The sequence below is a fragment of the Zootoca vivipara genome, chromosome 1, assembly GCF_963506605.1.
Source record: "Zootoca vivipara chromosome 1, rZooViv1.1, whole genome shotgun sequence".
NCBI classification, from domain to species: domain Eukaryota; kingdom Metazoa; phylum Chordata; class Lepidosauria; order Squamata; family Lacertidae; genus Zootoca; species Zootoca vivipara.
In genome coordinates this window covers 102,019,309-102,035,983 of record NC_083276.1, presented here as the reverse complement: position 1 = coordinate 102,035,983, position 16,675 = coordinate 102,019,309, and the positions used below count along the sequence as shown (strand labels likewise).

Here is a 16,675-nt window from a genome sequence, read left to right as displayed (position 1 = left end):
TCCGAAACAATTAAAATTGGAGAAGCATTTTGTAGTTTTCTTTGCCACATACATAATCCGAGTAGTAAATTTCTATTTAGATGATTCTGCAAAAGCAGGTGCAGCATAAGTTACAGCTATGAGGTAGGGGTTACTTGTGCAATATGCACTAATGTACATCAATACAAATGAAGGAAAACTTGCCCCTTTAAACAGATTCAAGCCCCAATGAAGAGATTGGCACATGCTACCGTGTGTTGCCCACACAGTTCTGCACATGCCCAGTGTTCACCACATAGTCTACCGTGTTGACTTTTACAGCACTATTTGTTCAATGATGTCTACACGGCACCAGTCCAATGTTGGGATTCACACGTGCAGCCTCGAGTGCTGGTTGAGAGATCCAGCTCCATGCAGCAACCTTCTGCACATGCACTCCATGATCCAGCCAGTCATGCGCCTCGAGAAGCTTCTATGTGTTGCTGGATGGAGGTGCAAGTGTACATGCTCAACCTCGGAATATGATATGCAAACTGTTCTCCGCATTGTGAAATAAATACGTATGCAAGGTGCCCATGTTTTGATATGTATTTTTATTTCCCTGCAGTTTTCACTTATCAAGAACAAGTAACAGGGAAAGTTGTCTGAACTAGTGCATAAACAAACATTCTGAAACACCACTACACGTATCTAATTTACAAGAACTGTATAAAAAAAGTCACTAAAACACTACACTACGAAGGTGTCCAACGCTTACAGTCAGACTTTTTCCAACCCGTTACTTGCCTTGTAGCCACAGGAAAACTCTCCAAAATTGAAAGACAATCTGCCACAACCCTCCCCCCTCCCCCATCACCTGGGATGGCTCGATATCTAGACATCCAATAATTATTGCAATGATATATAATGCAATACATACCTGGTAAAATATCATTTATGTGGTGTGTTACAGTTAAAAGCCGGTTAAATTATGCAGACTTCAGATAAAATATAATCAGTTGAAAATTTTCTTCATATCTGCACAGTTTAATATGTGCTAGATGCATAATTTTTTACTAGTCAGGTTTTCTGTGTAATTATTTTTTATAAACTGGTATTATAAATAGAAATATACATTCAAAATATATGGAAAAGTGGGTTACTACATTAAATTTGCATGTATCGATCCATCCCTTTCCCCTGCACAGTAATAGAAAATACTATTTTGCCTTGAACTTCATATTTGACAGTGAAATGCCACTAAAGTATTTACCAAAAAGTCCATCTAAAATTGTGAAACAAAATGAACCAAGTGAAAACTTTACATTTTCTTTAGAAAAAAATTACAAGAATTTTTCCTAGCTATGAATCTTTTAACTTTTTTTTAGACACAAAGTTGGATTTATTTTTACAAGATACAAAATGTAAACATGGCAAAATAAATAGTTAAAACAAGTGATGCAGGATCCCATTTCATGCTCATGATCCCATTAAAGAATTATTTTTAAATCCATTCAGTTGCAAATTCAAGTGCAAAAGCATGATGATGAATATCTACTATTCAAGTAACAGAAATAATATTGATGATACAAATAAACTATTTTACAAGGTAGTGATTTTCCCAATTTTACAAAATGTACATTATATATCGACTTAATATACGATATGATAGTCCATTTAGGTCCATTTTAATTCCCTGTGATCCACAGGGTGTTGTTTTGCATTCAGCTGGAATATAAATGACTACACCATTAGCACAGGTTGAGCCACTGCTTTGAGGTTATGTCACCTCCATTGCTACTGTCGTCTCTGCTATTCCATTCAACCCCAATCGTTCTGGTTCATGGTTCTCTCTGAAAATGTGTTTATAAAAGGAAAATGGTTAATTTCTCAATATTTGGCAAATTAATTTTCTTCAGTGTTTATTCACATTTATTGTATGGATAAATAATAAACATAAACACAAATCAAATTAACTGAAAATCTTACTGTTTATTTTCCAGATTTTTAAAATAAAAAAACTTACCTATTGGATGTTATTTAAAGGTTCATCCAAGTTCTATTTAGTTGAAATTAATCTTATCACATGAAAACTCACAGTACAATTCCAGCCAGGTTTACTCAGAAGTCACAGTAATAGGATTTATCAGAGATAAATGGATATAGGATCACGGCCTCAATATTTTCACCAAGCAGTTTAAGTTTCTTCCACAGTAACATTTTTTAAAAAAAGTTTTCTTCTTATTATAGGCGATTATTTAACTGAAAATCAGGATTGTGGGTACATTCAGTTCCAAGAGCACATAATGTGAAACTGAAAACAGAATTCAGTGTACAGAAAACTACTGAAGGGGAAAATAAAAGGCATGAATGGTAATGTGTGGATTTTCAGATTTTTCCTGAAACTTCAGAAGGTGGTGACTGAATAAACTTTACAGTCACTGGGGGTGGAGCACCTCCCTGTGACCATCAAAACAAGTTAGCTCAGAATATAATTAAAATTATACTTTTGTAGGATGTGATCTGGGATCAATTCAATTTTATGTTAAAAATAAAAAGCAGAGGTGGTCACATTAAAATCCTGATTTGAATCATTGTCTGTCTGTCTGTTTGTCTCTTTCTCTGTTTATATATACTCACCTTGCTATGCTGCTGATGGCGCTACTAGGAGTCACCTTTGGCACTCTGTCCATACTGGCAGCAACTGTGGCAAGTTTTAAGGCAGTTGGCGATGGTGCTGAAGTCCTTGTATTGATATGTACATTGACTGGAGAAACAACACTGACATTGTTGAGGTGCACTGCGTTGGTGAGACAAGAATTGTTCATGGGAAGCGTTTGAGGGCTGCTTGTGCACAATGCTGGGATTAAGTGGTTTGTGGTGGTGTGGCCAACTGTCCTTACAAGCTGTACTGTTGAGATCCCTGGGCTAGATGACAGAGCCATGTTGGTGGAATACAGAGTTTTTGACGTTGCTGTTCAAAACAAACACACATATACAGTAAGATTTCCAGGAATAAACAATAACACGTTCAAGAAAATCAAGGTCATTGTGAAACTAATCTAGAACTAAACACTAGAACTCTTTTGATTAACCCTCCAAAGCCTGTAAAAATTTAAAATGGTAAAGGAGGTTTAAGCTGAGGATAAGATCTGCCAAGCTGCTTTGAAAGGGCTTGCACAGTTGACTGCAGATAGTAATAGGATCAAAGCACTAGTGGGCACACAGAGGCAGCCACTCACTTCTCTCAAGTGTGGCTGAAACAAAACACAGTAAAAGTATGACCATGTCCATTTGATAAAACAAATTTACTCTCAACTGAACATAGTCTCATTTATTTCCTAGGTTTGTTTCCAAACAATAATTTGATTTCACTAAAAATCAGCATCAAGCAGTTTGTTGCAAATCTTACTTGACTGGAGAACAAAAAAAGAAATCCATACCTGTGGGCTGAACAACACCATTTATATTGTGGCTGGTGCTCTGTTCCTTTGTCACCTCACTGCGACTGGGAGCAGGTGCACTCACTACTGCAGATGCAGCAAAATGGGCGCTGGCCGAGTCAAGCGTTTTTGACATACAGTCAGAGGTGCTTGAGCCCTAGGGAATTTGCACAAAACAATTATTGTTAATTATGGACTAATAAGGAGATGCTGGTGCATTAGCTCAGTGTACGTCTCGTAACAGGCAGAGAAAGTCAAAATATGATTCCAACTCAGTGTTATTACCCTTCAATATCATATCCCAGAGCTGAGAGACCATAAATGAGTATCTTTGCCTTTCATCCTATATCTCTATTAGAGCAAAATTCTGTTGATCCGTTCTGAAACTATAAAGAGTTCCTTTGGATGTCAACACCTCCACACCTCAAACAGTAGCAGTTCCTGCTACATCAGATACTTACTGCTTGCCAAGAGCTACAGTAGACATTTGGTGGTGTGGTGGTTGTGGGGGTAAAGCTTCAATGATAATGTGCAGTGTTCTGCATGAGATTATTTTTAAGAATTCACAATTCCAAATAATTTTTAGCAATAGTGTAATAACTTCCAAACAAAAATATGGGTGGGCTTACTTATTTTAGAGTGTATAATGTGAGCCACTTATTATTTATATAAAAAAATGTTCTTAAAAACTCATTCACAGGAACCAAAAAATAAGAGGGATGCAATCAACTAAGCATTTCTTAGTCCAATTTTTACTGATTTCAAATGATTTTGTTTGCTGAATCACATTTTTAAATAATCTGTTTCCCTTACAGTTAACAAAGTAGGTATTTCTGCTACCTAGATCTACATGCAGAACAGCAGCAAAGTTGACCCATACTTTTGATATAGAGAGCCATCATGACATTGGCGGAACTTTTTTGTTTTTGTAGTCTATGAATGTGACTGTCCAGTTCAAACAATACATTTGTCTGTGTGTATGTGTGCATGTATACCTAGAGCAGGGATAACCAATTGGGTGCCCTCAGGAAGTTGTGGGACTCCAGTTCTCATCAGCCCCAGCCCCATGACAGATTCCAACAGCATCTGAAGGGCACCACTTTGGCTATCCCTGACCTAGAGGAAGGCCAGTCCAGGGATGACCACATGGACAAAAAGTGCAGTGTGAACCAGTTTTAAGGGAAACATCTCAATTCCTTTTTTTGTGGGGGGAGGGGTAGTTTCATTCTCTCGCTCTCCCCGGGAGCAGGGATAACTGCTGTTAAAATCATGTTTATAACAGAAGAAAAACATTTTCCAGAACAGAATATTACCTGTGCTTTTGGATGCGTCTGTTGGGAGGAATGCTGAGACTGCTGTTTCTGCTGAAGCTGAGCAAGTTGCTGTCTTTGCATTTGAACTAACTGCTGTTGATGTGTTTGAAATTGTTCTTCTGTAATACCCCCTGTTACTGCAGAAAAGGAGGAGATTATGCTTAAATTTCCTCAAAGAATCTGGCAGAATACAATTCTCATAGCAAACTTTAAAGAATATGAAAACAGGACAAAAAGCAACAGATTTATACAATCAGTTAAGCAATGTACAGAAGCTTCAGTAAATGCTTTTAACCTTGTGCTGTTAACTGGTTTCTGTTTCGTATGATGACTACCTGCTGGATCACAACATTGAACAGTTGATTTATAGTATCTAAATATAGATGCTATGGAAGAATTCCTTGTCTAATGAAAAACCTTTGAGAATGTGTTGTGATTTGAGGTAAGTTACTTAATATTTAAAATGCCACCAGAAAGGAACTCCTTTCACAGGTACTGCAAATAATTTCTCAAGTGGTCATCAATTAACAGGTTCTGTAATATTCAAAGGATCAATGAGTCTCCTGAGCAAATGTTGCCTTTTCTTTGGAATGTTGAGAATGACTTGTCTCTGTGTTTGGAAAACATCTTGCTAGAAGTGACATACTAATGAAACGAGTCACTATAGTTCACGCATCCCCAACCGCCGGCCCTCCAGATGTTTTGGATTACAATTCCCATCATCCCTGACCACTGGTCCTGTTAGCTAGGGATCATGGGAGTTGTAGGCCAAAACATTTGGAGGGCCGCAGGTTGGGGATGCCTGCAATAGTTGCTCAATGCTAGCAAAATGATGGGTAGGGCTGTTTCAGGTTGACAGATTCCCATGACAAAACAGAAAACTTTGTGCATCCCATCTCATACATTAAAAGGCAGTTACTACACAGGTATTACTTCTTTGTAGATGAAAATAGCCGTACTGTTTATCATCATTTAATATTTCTAAAAGTGACTAAAATATACTAGTGTTACAAAGGATGAATGCAGATGTTTTCCTAGTTTCAATTTATGACGATAACATGAAAAGCATGCCTTGCAATGTTTTATGGTGGCTTGTGGTCATCTCATCATTCAAATTCATTGCAACCTAGTGTGAGTAATTCATGGTTCAATTAGTGGCAAAGCTGAAGCTCAAGGTCATGTGTGAGTTTTAAAGTAACAAGATTTATAAAGCATATTTTGTGCTATGGGTGCAATCAAATGGGGAAAGCATCCATAGGTGGTATAGGAAAGGCAGCCTTTTGGGAGGCTGCAGATTAATTGCTGAAAGTTGCCTCCATCCCTATTCCGCTGATGGATGTCTTGCATTAGACACCCCACTGGATCCCGCCCTGTGTATTATTTTAGACAACAGTTATGCTAGAAGTCACCATAGTTTTCTTGGAAGCTAGTACAACTCACAAATGAATGAAGAAAAGGCAAGGTCAATGAAGCAAAAACAAAATTTCCAAATTTCACAACTTATTAACAAACTTGTTGGGCAACTCAGCTTTTGCCTTTGCAGCCCCTTTCTACTGCAGCAGGCCAAGACTAACATAAATCCCAAAGAGTATAGGAGAGGAGAAAACAGGCTTTCAAATATTAAATGCCTCCTATATACTCAAGTGGTTATGGCCTAGGTTAAATTGATGCCAACAAAGGACGCGCAAAAAGCAGAAGTTGTAGGGAATTTTTCAAGTATTTCAGCCCAATTATGGTTTTGACTTGTACTTGGGAATGGAATGCTACTTCAGCTCTTCAGTGTAAGCGTCAAGCGTTTGGCATTTAGCATCAGAACCTTAGCCTTATGGTTGAATAAAAGATTTAATGTGCCTAAGCATTTCATGTGCCTCTGCATACAGCTGAATAAAAGGTGTCATGTGCCTAAGCACCAGAACCAAAATGCTTAACATAGCTTTTCACCCCAGCTTCACTGAAATAGATTCTTCTGGCCATATTCATGTTGGAAACATTCTATTAAGGAGAACAACAGATTACTGTTGCTTTTTATTAATTTATAGGGAAATTATAAAGATTTAGTGGAGAACATAACATTGGTTTTGTGTTACACAACTCTGCACGATGTAGTCCTTCAGAAACTCAAGAGTACGAGATCTAGATTATTTCTGAAAAGTTAAAGTAAAACATTTTTACAATACAAGTTCCACTAGTTCCTTATACTGTGATTGCTATTCTTTCCAAAATACAAGTAACAGGAATATGTCAAGAATATGGAAGATGTCAGGATCCCAAAGGACGTGTTCTATGTGGAGCTGGTTTCAGGCACAAGGCCTGTTGGCAGACCAACTCTGTGTTACAAAGACATCTGCAAACGTGACATGAAGGCTGGCAACATCAACCCCTCCTACAACAAAACATGTCTCTCCTGTATCAGTCTCTACAGCCACAACAGTTAAGACTTCACCCCCAAAGGGGCATTCTACCATTTTCTCACAAGACGGATGGATCCCAACAAGATAAACCAGGACTGCAGAACACATCACACATATATCATATTACACATCATAATTTGCCCCAAAATTTGGACTAATCCAACCTCTGGGGTGATCTTTGCTGGTTACTGAACTTGAGGGTGACACCATCATTGCTACTGATTTCACAAAGATACCACATTTCATTAATGCTTTGCAGGGCAGATCATTTCTAGATGGCAGCTGACAACCAGATACACAATATTGCTGTACCCTTTCTACACAATATGAAGGGTGAAACAATAAAGCCATATGCCCTCAAGACTATACTTTTATATACAGAAAATATAATGTATTTTCTGTATATAAAAACTAGATGCTTCTCTTCCAGAAGGTGCATTTAAGGCTACTGTATCTACACGGTGTGGTTGTATGAATATTAGAAGCACTATGGTCAACTGGGATATAAGTAGGACTTGAGCACGATTTGCGACTATTTTTGGCTAGCTATCTGAATGCCCCTCATGTGTACCATTTTACAAAACTTTCTATTCTAGTTGTTCAAAAGCTGTGCCATTTTCTTGTGCCAGACCGCACATCTAGTCACATTTAAAAAAGGAGGGCAGAATAAAATATCAAAAATATTTCTGCTTCTCTATTCAACCGTTATTTTTATTTATTTATTAAACTTATTAGCTGCTTGTCACCCAAAGGGTCTCCAAATAACTTACGCTGGAAAAAATAGACATAAATACACAAGACCATAGAAAAGGGTGGGGCTCATCTAACACATTAATATTCCATAGAAATATGGAAAAACAAAAGAGTAAACATTGAGGGAACACTGTGCTACTGAAGAGTAATGCAGCTGAACCACATTCGGCTTCCATGCATTTGCTCTCAACCTTTGAAAGGATGCTTTGACTCAAACTCAAATCTGATATACAAAGAACTGGTACAGCGCAGTTGTGATCATGAGCTTTGCCAATCCCACTTCTGCGGGCTTTCAAATTCCACTGGCAGGAGCCCACTGGGTATACTTAAGTAAGCTACCACTCTTTTAGTCTCAGTACTCAGCCTATAATATGGGGGTAGCAATTCTGGACTACATTAAGGCCTGCAGGGATTATTGCAACCTTCTCTTTGAAGCATTTAATTTATGAAAAGAGTTAGACAACTAATAATTATAGAAATCAATATTCCTTTGCCAAGAGTAATTTCTCTTGCTGATGCAAAACTTGTTTTTGAAAGTGCGAATCATTTTGTAGTGAAATCCTTGGCAATGACTGTTTTGCTCTCAAAGGGCACAGATATTATTTGTCTACTGTGCACAATCACTTGAATTTGACAATTGACCTGTTAATGACAGTACTACGCAGAGTGCTGTAGCTGGTTCCATTTTCAGCAAATATTAGTAGAGAGGTTAACAGGAATATGGGATCGGAGTTCTACAAAAAAAAAACCCCAAAAAGTTAAGACACTAAAGTGTGTGTCTTCATCACTCTGTTATATATACAGGAATCAGTTCTGAGATCAGTTGCTGCTGGCATGTTAAGCAAGCACACAATTTTTGCTTACACCTCTTACAGAAGGTATTGAGAAGAGATAGAAAGTAACTGTTAAAAATAAAGATCCTTAAGATAATAATATAATAATAATAATTTTCCCCCCGCCCATCTGGCTGGGTTTCCCCAGCCACTTTGGGCAGCTTCCAACAGAAAAATGAAATAAAATAATCTATTAAACATTAAAAGCCTCCCTAAACAGGGCTGCCTTCAGATGTCTTCTAAAAATCTGGCAGCCGTTTTTCTCTCTGACATCTGATGGGAGGATGTTCCACAGGGCGGGCGCCACCACCGAGAAGGCCCTCTGCCTGGTTCCCTGCAACTTGGCTTCTCGCAACGAGGGAACCGCCAGAAGGCCCTCGGTACTGGACCTCAGATATTACCCAATTACTGGGATAAAGTACCTATTGCTGCTGCCTCAGGGTAAGACAGGGCAATATGTACACCATGAGTTTCTGGGGGGGAAATTAGGACTTCCCCCTTCTCCACTTTAACTGAAGCTACTTAAGACCTATGAGAAGCAGGCCATCAGGAAGTTCATTATATCAGTTTCTGAAGAGACTGCCCAATACAACTTAAAATACTTTTCTTTCTTTCTTTCTTTTCTATTTTGATTTTCTGAATGAACATTTGCAATGCCATGGTAAAATCACACAATCCATGTGGTAAGCCACTGCACACTAACAGCTTTCTAGTCAGTAACATAGCTGCCAAGTTTCCCCTTTTCTCACGAGGAAGCCTATTTAGCATAAGGCAATTTCCCTTTAAAAAAGGGAGAACTTGGCAGCTATGGTCAGTAATTATGGCCACACAGAGTGATTGAATAATGGCCCCGACCACCATTAAAAAGCTAATGTTGCTCAAAGGAGGTGTGCATAAATTGTACAGCATTGTGCACATACTGTTATCAATACTAATAAGCAAGGGCATCTCCTAAGTCCCACACGAAGAATAAAGAATTATGTCAAACGCTTCTTTAAAATCCAGCAATGCGAAGTCTGGTCCATGGTCAATGCAACGTATGAAGGTCAATTCACTTATTATCGTCAGTTGTGTATGTGTGTTACAGGGTGGCTTTCGTGTTGCATTAAGGCTCAAGGTGCTACCTGTGCTGTAACTGCTGAATCAGTTTTCACAATGCAAAAATAAAAATAGTGGACTTTCTTGCAATTTCTTGTTGTGTAGCCTGACCTTATTTATGTATGTCACCAAAGCTGACCCACCACTAAGTGTGCAGCCTTAGTGCTAGCAGTATAATCAAGTCATATGTGAGTTCCCTGTTTAAATCCGTTACACCAAATATTAGTAAATTATCTATGTGGGTGGGGAGTGTAATCTTAGGGAAAAGATGTCCAGAACATCATTCATTGCCCTGCATCGCTCTTTACACATCCACTGTATGAAGGAATAAAATATCTGTACAAAGGTATGTAAAGCACACACACTGTGATTCCATTTTATTGCAATGACATCTCTCTCTTCCCACCCCCCACCCCCAATACACATACTATTTTCTCTTCTAGAATCCTCAGCCAAGTCCCAGGTGCAAGGTGATAAATATGCATTTAAAGTTCAACATTGCAAATCTCTGCCTACCTGATATGCCATTCTTGCTGGTGTTCAATAAAGCTACAGATGGCGCAGAGACTCTTTTATTATTCACAGCCTGCCCTGGTTTCCTTGAGGTACATTCTTCGCTATCACTGTCCTGTATGTTTAGTAGCCGTGGTTGGAAACACTGCAGTCGACACGATCTGATATTGCTTAGTATTTCAGAAAGAGAAAGTCTATTTTCACAATGTTTATTGGAAGCATTGGTCCGTGAAAAATTAGAAGAAAAGTCTACATTTTGGGAAGAGCTTGAGCAACTGTTTAGCATATCTGGGTCAATCTGTTTCAGGACAGGATCATGTTCTGTGGATATCCGGTCCATCAACACCCTGTTTTAAAAGAAGAAGAAAAGAAAATATTAATATACATTTGAGTTTTGCTTCCACGAAAAGGGAAGTAAATAGTATGTTAATTTAAATTAGCAATTCTCTTACCTTCCACCCCTGCCAACTCGTCTTCTTGCAAATCCTATACATCTTCTTGGAACAGTAAGTGTTGTAAGGCAATGCCTATACCTTAGCTTATCCAATTCTGCCAGTTCTGAATTCTCATGAGAATAATTAGTTTGGTCCAAATGAGCCTGCAGAAGACAAGACAAGAATAATTTTGCTTTCATTCTTGGGAAAGGGAAAATGAAACTTGAATAGAACTATTTACGTAAAGGTCCTGACATTATTTTGGCTGCAAAAAGCAGAACACTTTCATAAAACAAATTTCTCATTTTAATTATTGCTCTCTATTGCTTTTAATGCTATAGACTACCCTGATGAGGGGAGGATATATAAACACTTTTACAAATATGAATAGAATAAACAAATATCATACAATGTAAGTAAATGTGGAGACAACTGCTAAGAGGACACAAACATTAGGTGTACAAGCAACAGGATTAGATTTGCAGGGTTCAAGCTATTGTGTAAAATATTTCGATGGAATGTAGTCCCATATACCTAAACTAGTGCCTTACTGACACTATTAGTAGGGGTTTTTTTAATCCCTTCAAAACACACACACACACAGAGAGAAATTGAAATAGGACATGAAATTCCAAAATTGAAAAATCAAAACAGGAACAGCATAAAAAAGTAAAACCAACAACATAATAACAGTATTCCAAAAAATCAAAAAAGTATTACGATTTAGTCCGTAAAGCCTGGGGAAATAAAAAGGCCTCCACCAAGCACCAAAGATTGTAACAAAGGCATTGAGTGAGCCTCGTTGGGAAAGGCATTCCACAACTGGAGTGTCACCACTGAAATGGCCCTCTAGTAGCCATCAGCCACACCTCTTTTGGCAGGCGTACCCTTTCAAGCATACTGAAATAGTTAAAGTGAAGCTAGCAGTTCCGTGTGTGCCCCAATTTCCTCAAGGTATAGCCCTTCCTGTACATTTGACAGCCTTGAGTGGATACACTGTGGCTGGCATAATCTGATAGTATTTTAGGAAGATCAAGTCTGTTTTTAAACACCCAAGGTGGACGAGAGAGGAAAATGAGGAGGAAGGCTGAAGTATGTTCCTTTTGACCAAACGTCTGTCTTCTGCATTAATCAATTAGATAGGTCTTAACAGTAGCAAGAATCCTTACAGCATAATACTGGCATCCTGCCCTCCTTCTGAATGCACTTGCTCCATCAGGATCATTTTCTTCTTCTGGCTCAGACACCGGTGAGGGTACCTAGGGGGCCAAAGCAGTTTGATTTAAAAACACGCTATTATGCCACCTTATTATAACTGACGAGTACTCCATTTGCTCAGTTTTAGCAGTTCATTTATTGGACGCTTAATAAAATAAAATAAATTCCCACCAGCCAGCATCTAAGGAACGGTGAAGCAAGTTTTGTGAACTTGAGGGTCTGTAGAATTGTTTTTCTCCATTAGCCCCCCTCCCATATCCCGCAGAGACTATGTTTAAGAACCGTTCTTGAGAGCCTAGGAGGTGCCAGCTGCCCAAACACAAAAAGGGCACCAGGCTCATCTAAGCCCTTTGTAGAAGCCTCAGCCCTTTGGATCCCAGTGACTGTGGCATGACATTCCAACAGAAACCTATGGTGAAAAGGCAACGTATTTTTAAAAACTTTTTTAAAGTGACAAATATTTCTATTTTACACAACTTTTTCCTTTTCTCTCTGTCAATATAACTTAGTTGACACGTATTACCTGTGGAAATTCATCTTCATCTGAACTGTGGAAGTCATACTGTTTGATATCACTTTTACTGATCACAGGCAAAGGCTCAGTAGTGGGTTGCTGAGGATTTATTACACTCTCAGTTTTAGGCTTCTTTGGATACTTCTTCTTTTGACGGACAACATCAGACACTTCCTCTTTTAGAGATGAGTGGTGAGCATGCTGTTGTATACAATAAATTTTGGACAACCCCCCGTTTGTTAATAATTATTCTTATTTCATTAAACAGTCTATATCCTCCACCACCCTTCCAATTTCACTATGGTTCAGCTTTGTTCATGAACAGGTTGCCTAAAGAATAAAGTTTATATAACTCTGAACAAGTATTTCTTTTACAAAATTTAATATTAAACAACTCGCACATATAATATTCAGTATCCTTTACTGTGTTCTGCACTAACTTTTAAAAGTACTGTACTCAGTAAATTTCTAAAAAGCTGGTGTCTTGCACACTTTCCCCCCGCTCAAAGTTTGATACTTTGTGGCAGCAGAGAACAAGGCAAGTACGAACCAAATGGAACAGTGATAGGTGCCTACAATGTAATAACCACTAGATGTCATCAAAGTTAAACACAAGAGAGAAACGTTTTAAGGATTTTGATTTAAAATATTTGAAAATGTTTAGTTCTTTTCTAAAAAGAACCATCTAAAAGTAAGCCAATTCTAAAAGCTCGGCAAGCATGAGTCTCTATGAAGTAATTGCAACTGTTACCATTACAGTGATTTGAAGACCGTGCTGGAAGATTATTTCTCTACTAATATGAAGCAAATTTTTAAAAGTGTCTGGATAAATTAGCTAAAATTAACTGCCAAAAAAGCTTTAATCTGCAGTTATCTCTTGTAAGAGGTCTAAAGGAAGAAACAATTTTATGTTCTTTACCTCTATAACCTGAAAGCATTCTAAAATGCAGCAATGCCTCCAGCAAATGGCTTCATATACAACTAGAAATATAGCCCTTTCTAATTAGTTGCATAAACCAAGAAGCACAGCACACCTTCTCAGCTCCTGTGCTATTGATTTTTGAACTGCTAAAATGAAAAAAGATATACAGCTGACTACAAACATCAGGTATTGCTATCTGATGTACATACAACTTAAAATAGATTTTTATTTCTGCTTTCTTCTGACAACATTATAGAAAATAATTATTACTGCATATACATCACACTTTCCACATTACAAAAAGGACAAAGTAGCCAGGGTAATTACCGTATTTTCGCTCCATAAGACACACTTTTTTTCCTCCTTAAAAAGTAAGGTGCAGTGTCTGTGCGTCTTATGGAGCGAATGTGTGGTCCCTGAAGCCGAATTGCCCAGGGGGTGAAAAGCAGATTGTGCTTTTATATATAATATATATATATATATCTAAAGGCTAACAAGAGGGAAAGAGGAAGCCGCTCAGCAGCTGATTGCAAGAGATTGGGGAGGGAGATAAGGGATGCTAGCTCCCTTCCGCCCGCCCCCCCCCCCAGGCCTCCATTGTTGAATGTTCTGCAGAGGGAGGCTGTTTGTTTCCCCAGCAACATGTGACTGGCTGATTGGATTATCTGGCTGATTAGATTATCAGAAGCTGCAGAACTGTGAGTTGAACAGGATTTTTTCCCTTTGCAAACAACTTTGAGCTGATCCTTTAAAAATGGGGTTTTTCCTCTTTGCAAAAGAAGCTGCACAACTGTGAGCTGATCCCCCAAACGGGGCTTTCCCCCTTTCCTCCTCAGAAAACTAAGTGCGTCTTAGGGTCAGGTGCATCTTATGGAGCGAAAAATACGGTAATGGTCATGAAGTCATTTACCTTAGCTTTACATTCTTGAACCTTGTGATGATTTCCATTATGAAGAGCTGCTGGAGTGGTGTTCATCTCTTTTTCAGTTGTATTAAGTTTGACTTCGTTAAGTATTTCACCTCCATAATCACCCAAATGGTATCTTAACAAAAAAGAAAAGTAATTATTGCTAATCATTAATGAAATACTTTAAATATGTGAAGTGCTTTAAAATATTTTGTCTTTATTGTTACAGGAACCCAGCAAGGCATGTCATCATTGCTTCCTATTTACAAACTGAGAATGGATATGTTTGATATAGGATAGAACACCCCATGTGCCAAGTGCAACATTCCACCAAATATACTATATTCGCTAATCACTGCACTTCAACTAAAACATATTATTTTATGGAATTCAAGTGGAACCTCTTTAACAAGAATGGAAGAAAAAATTACCTTTTCTCCACAACTTCCAATGTCAAATGTAACAACTCTCGTTTTGTTTTCTCTCGTCTCTTAATCATCTCTAAAATTGTTATGGCTCTACTAAACTCCCTTCTTAATTTCAGCATTTTCTCATAAGAGGCTTCATCATTTTTTCGGTTCTGTTGGAGAAAAAATATTAATAGTAAAAAGCATATATGGAAGATGTAGTCGTACGGAGTTTAAATAATTGCACTTTATATTGAACCACTGACATTTAAGGTTGGGTCCAAACTATGTTCGGGTAGCATTCTGCTTCCACAACAGTAATCCAGAACAAGGTAAACTTCACCTCCTCAGTCAGAAACATCCACAGAGCCTATGCCTTGCCGGAATCGAGTCCATGACTATAGGCACTTGGTTCAAGACTTCTACTGCCTTACCCAAGTTAGATGAAAAGGAGGTAAGCCAAATGTCAGCAATGCCCTCAGCCCAAATTTACAAATGGTTTTCCCCAGCAATGTCATATAGAAGTTAAATAGAGAATGATACAGAGAGTGACATTCTATAATATAATTGCCATGGCACAGAGCAGTCCCCCAGCATCACCTTCTGGAAGGAATCTGCCAAGTAGGATCAGAAACACCAGAGCAAGTGGTTTTCAATATCAAGCTTGGCCAGTGAATCTCAAAAGACACTAGTCCATGTCCCTGAAAGTCCAAGAAATTTAGCATGGTCACACTTCTCCATCCTTCTTCCAGCAAATGTCATCCCATAGGGTGATCAAGGCAGTTTCAGTTCCAAGCTGGAACTGGCCTAAAGCCAAATTGAGATGACTCTTAAATAGTGTCATCTAAAACTGAAAACCCACTATTTGCTCAAGCTACTTCCTTAAAAAGGAAACATTTACAACTGGCCTATAGAATATTTATTTATTTCCAAAATGCAAAAACAAACAACAGAAATCAAAATAAACAAAAGTTATATCTTTTAACATAATCATCAGGGCCACGGAATATTGATACAGAGATCTGGGCATTCGAAATCCAAGGAAATGTGACTGAATTGTTTCAAAGAATGGACTGCAGAAAGTGACAAGAGAAGGGAAGCTAAAGTCTTGAACAAAAACTGTAAATTAGGATCCACTTTGAAGGCACACTGCATTCATGTACTATAGTACTCCAAAAATTAGAATGAGAATGTGATTAGACCCATGATCTTTATTTTATTAATATTCTAGCTAATATTACTTAAAAACTTCCTTACTGTAATCTTGATTAGGAGTTAGGTAAACAGATTTTAGCAGACAATGCAACATTTTCACCTTTTGTCCTTAATAAGACAAAGAATTTGTGACATTTAACCTTTGGAAAATAGCAGTTTGGAAAACTGCAGAACTGAGTTACCTTTCTTGTCTGCATTTTCTCTGTTCTCCTCCGAAATGCCACGTATGGATCATTGTTGGTGGAGCCGTCTCTTTTTTCTTGCTTGATTTGGGGGATGAGGGAAGGCCCTCTGCAGTTCTTACGTTTTCTTACCCAGTAGTCATAGACAGCCTTAATAAGGTAATCATCCTCATTTAGCAGCAACTTAGCTTCCTGAAGTGTTACAAGCTGGAAAAGATATAAAAACATTGTTGTGTAACACAAAGTATTATTTTAAAAGTTGTTCTTAACAATAATCCAGGATGAAAATTTTGATAAGGACATGTAACACACAATCCTCTACAATGTATTAGCTATTAGAACTTTGGTTTCTTTATACAATTAGTACTGCAAGGTGTGAAGAGAGCAATGTGGCATGACTTTACAGCTTCAAAAAAAAGACCTTTTGCACAAAAATTAGACATCAGACATTTTATGACGAAATACTTCTTTAATACTACAAATTATTCATCGGTGTCTGAAATGCAGTGTCTGTATCATTTACTTCCTCTGTAGCAGCAGACAGTTATTTTGGC

At 38.0% G+C, this 16,675-nt stretch overlaps 1 protein-coding gene across 1 annotated transcript in view; it reads right to left on the bottom strand.

Moving 5' to 3' along the window:
• Nucleotides 1-557: 557 nt before the first annotated feature.
• EPC2 (enhancer of polycomb homolog 2) overlaps nucleotides 558-16,675 on the bottom strand; it is a 49,404-nt gene continuing 33,286 nt past the window's right edge. The window contains exons 4-14 of the mRNA XM_035131277.2: nucleotides 16,122-16,328; nucleotides 14,749-14,897; nucleotides 14,321-14,453; nucleotides 12,498-12,689; nucleotides 11,926-12,015; nucleotides 10,775-10,920; nucleotides 10,326-10,669; nucleotides 4,715-4,851; nucleotides 3,402-3,558; nucleotides 2,599-2,932; nucleotides 558-1,811 (exon numbers count right to left, since the gene is read on the bottom strand). Of these exons, the coding sequence (XP_034987168.1) occupies nucleotides 1,739-1,811; nucleotides 2,599-2,932; nucleotides 3,402-3,558; nucleotides 4,715-4,851; nucleotides 10,326-10,669; nucleotides 10,775-10,920; nucleotides 11,926-12,015; nucleotides 12,498-12,689; nucleotides 14,321-14,453; nucleotides 14,749-14,897; nucleotides 16,122-16,328 (1,962 nt within the window). The 3' untranslated portion in view covers nucleotides 558-1,738. The remainder of the gene's footprint in view (nucleotides 1,812-2,598; nucleotides 2,933-3,401; nucleotides 3,559-4,714; nucleotides 4,852-10,325; nucleotides 10,670-10,774; nucleotides 10,921-11,925; nucleotides 12,016-12,497; nucleotides 12,690-14,320; nucleotides 14,454-14,748; nucleotides 14,898-16,121; nucleotides 16,329-16,675) is intronic.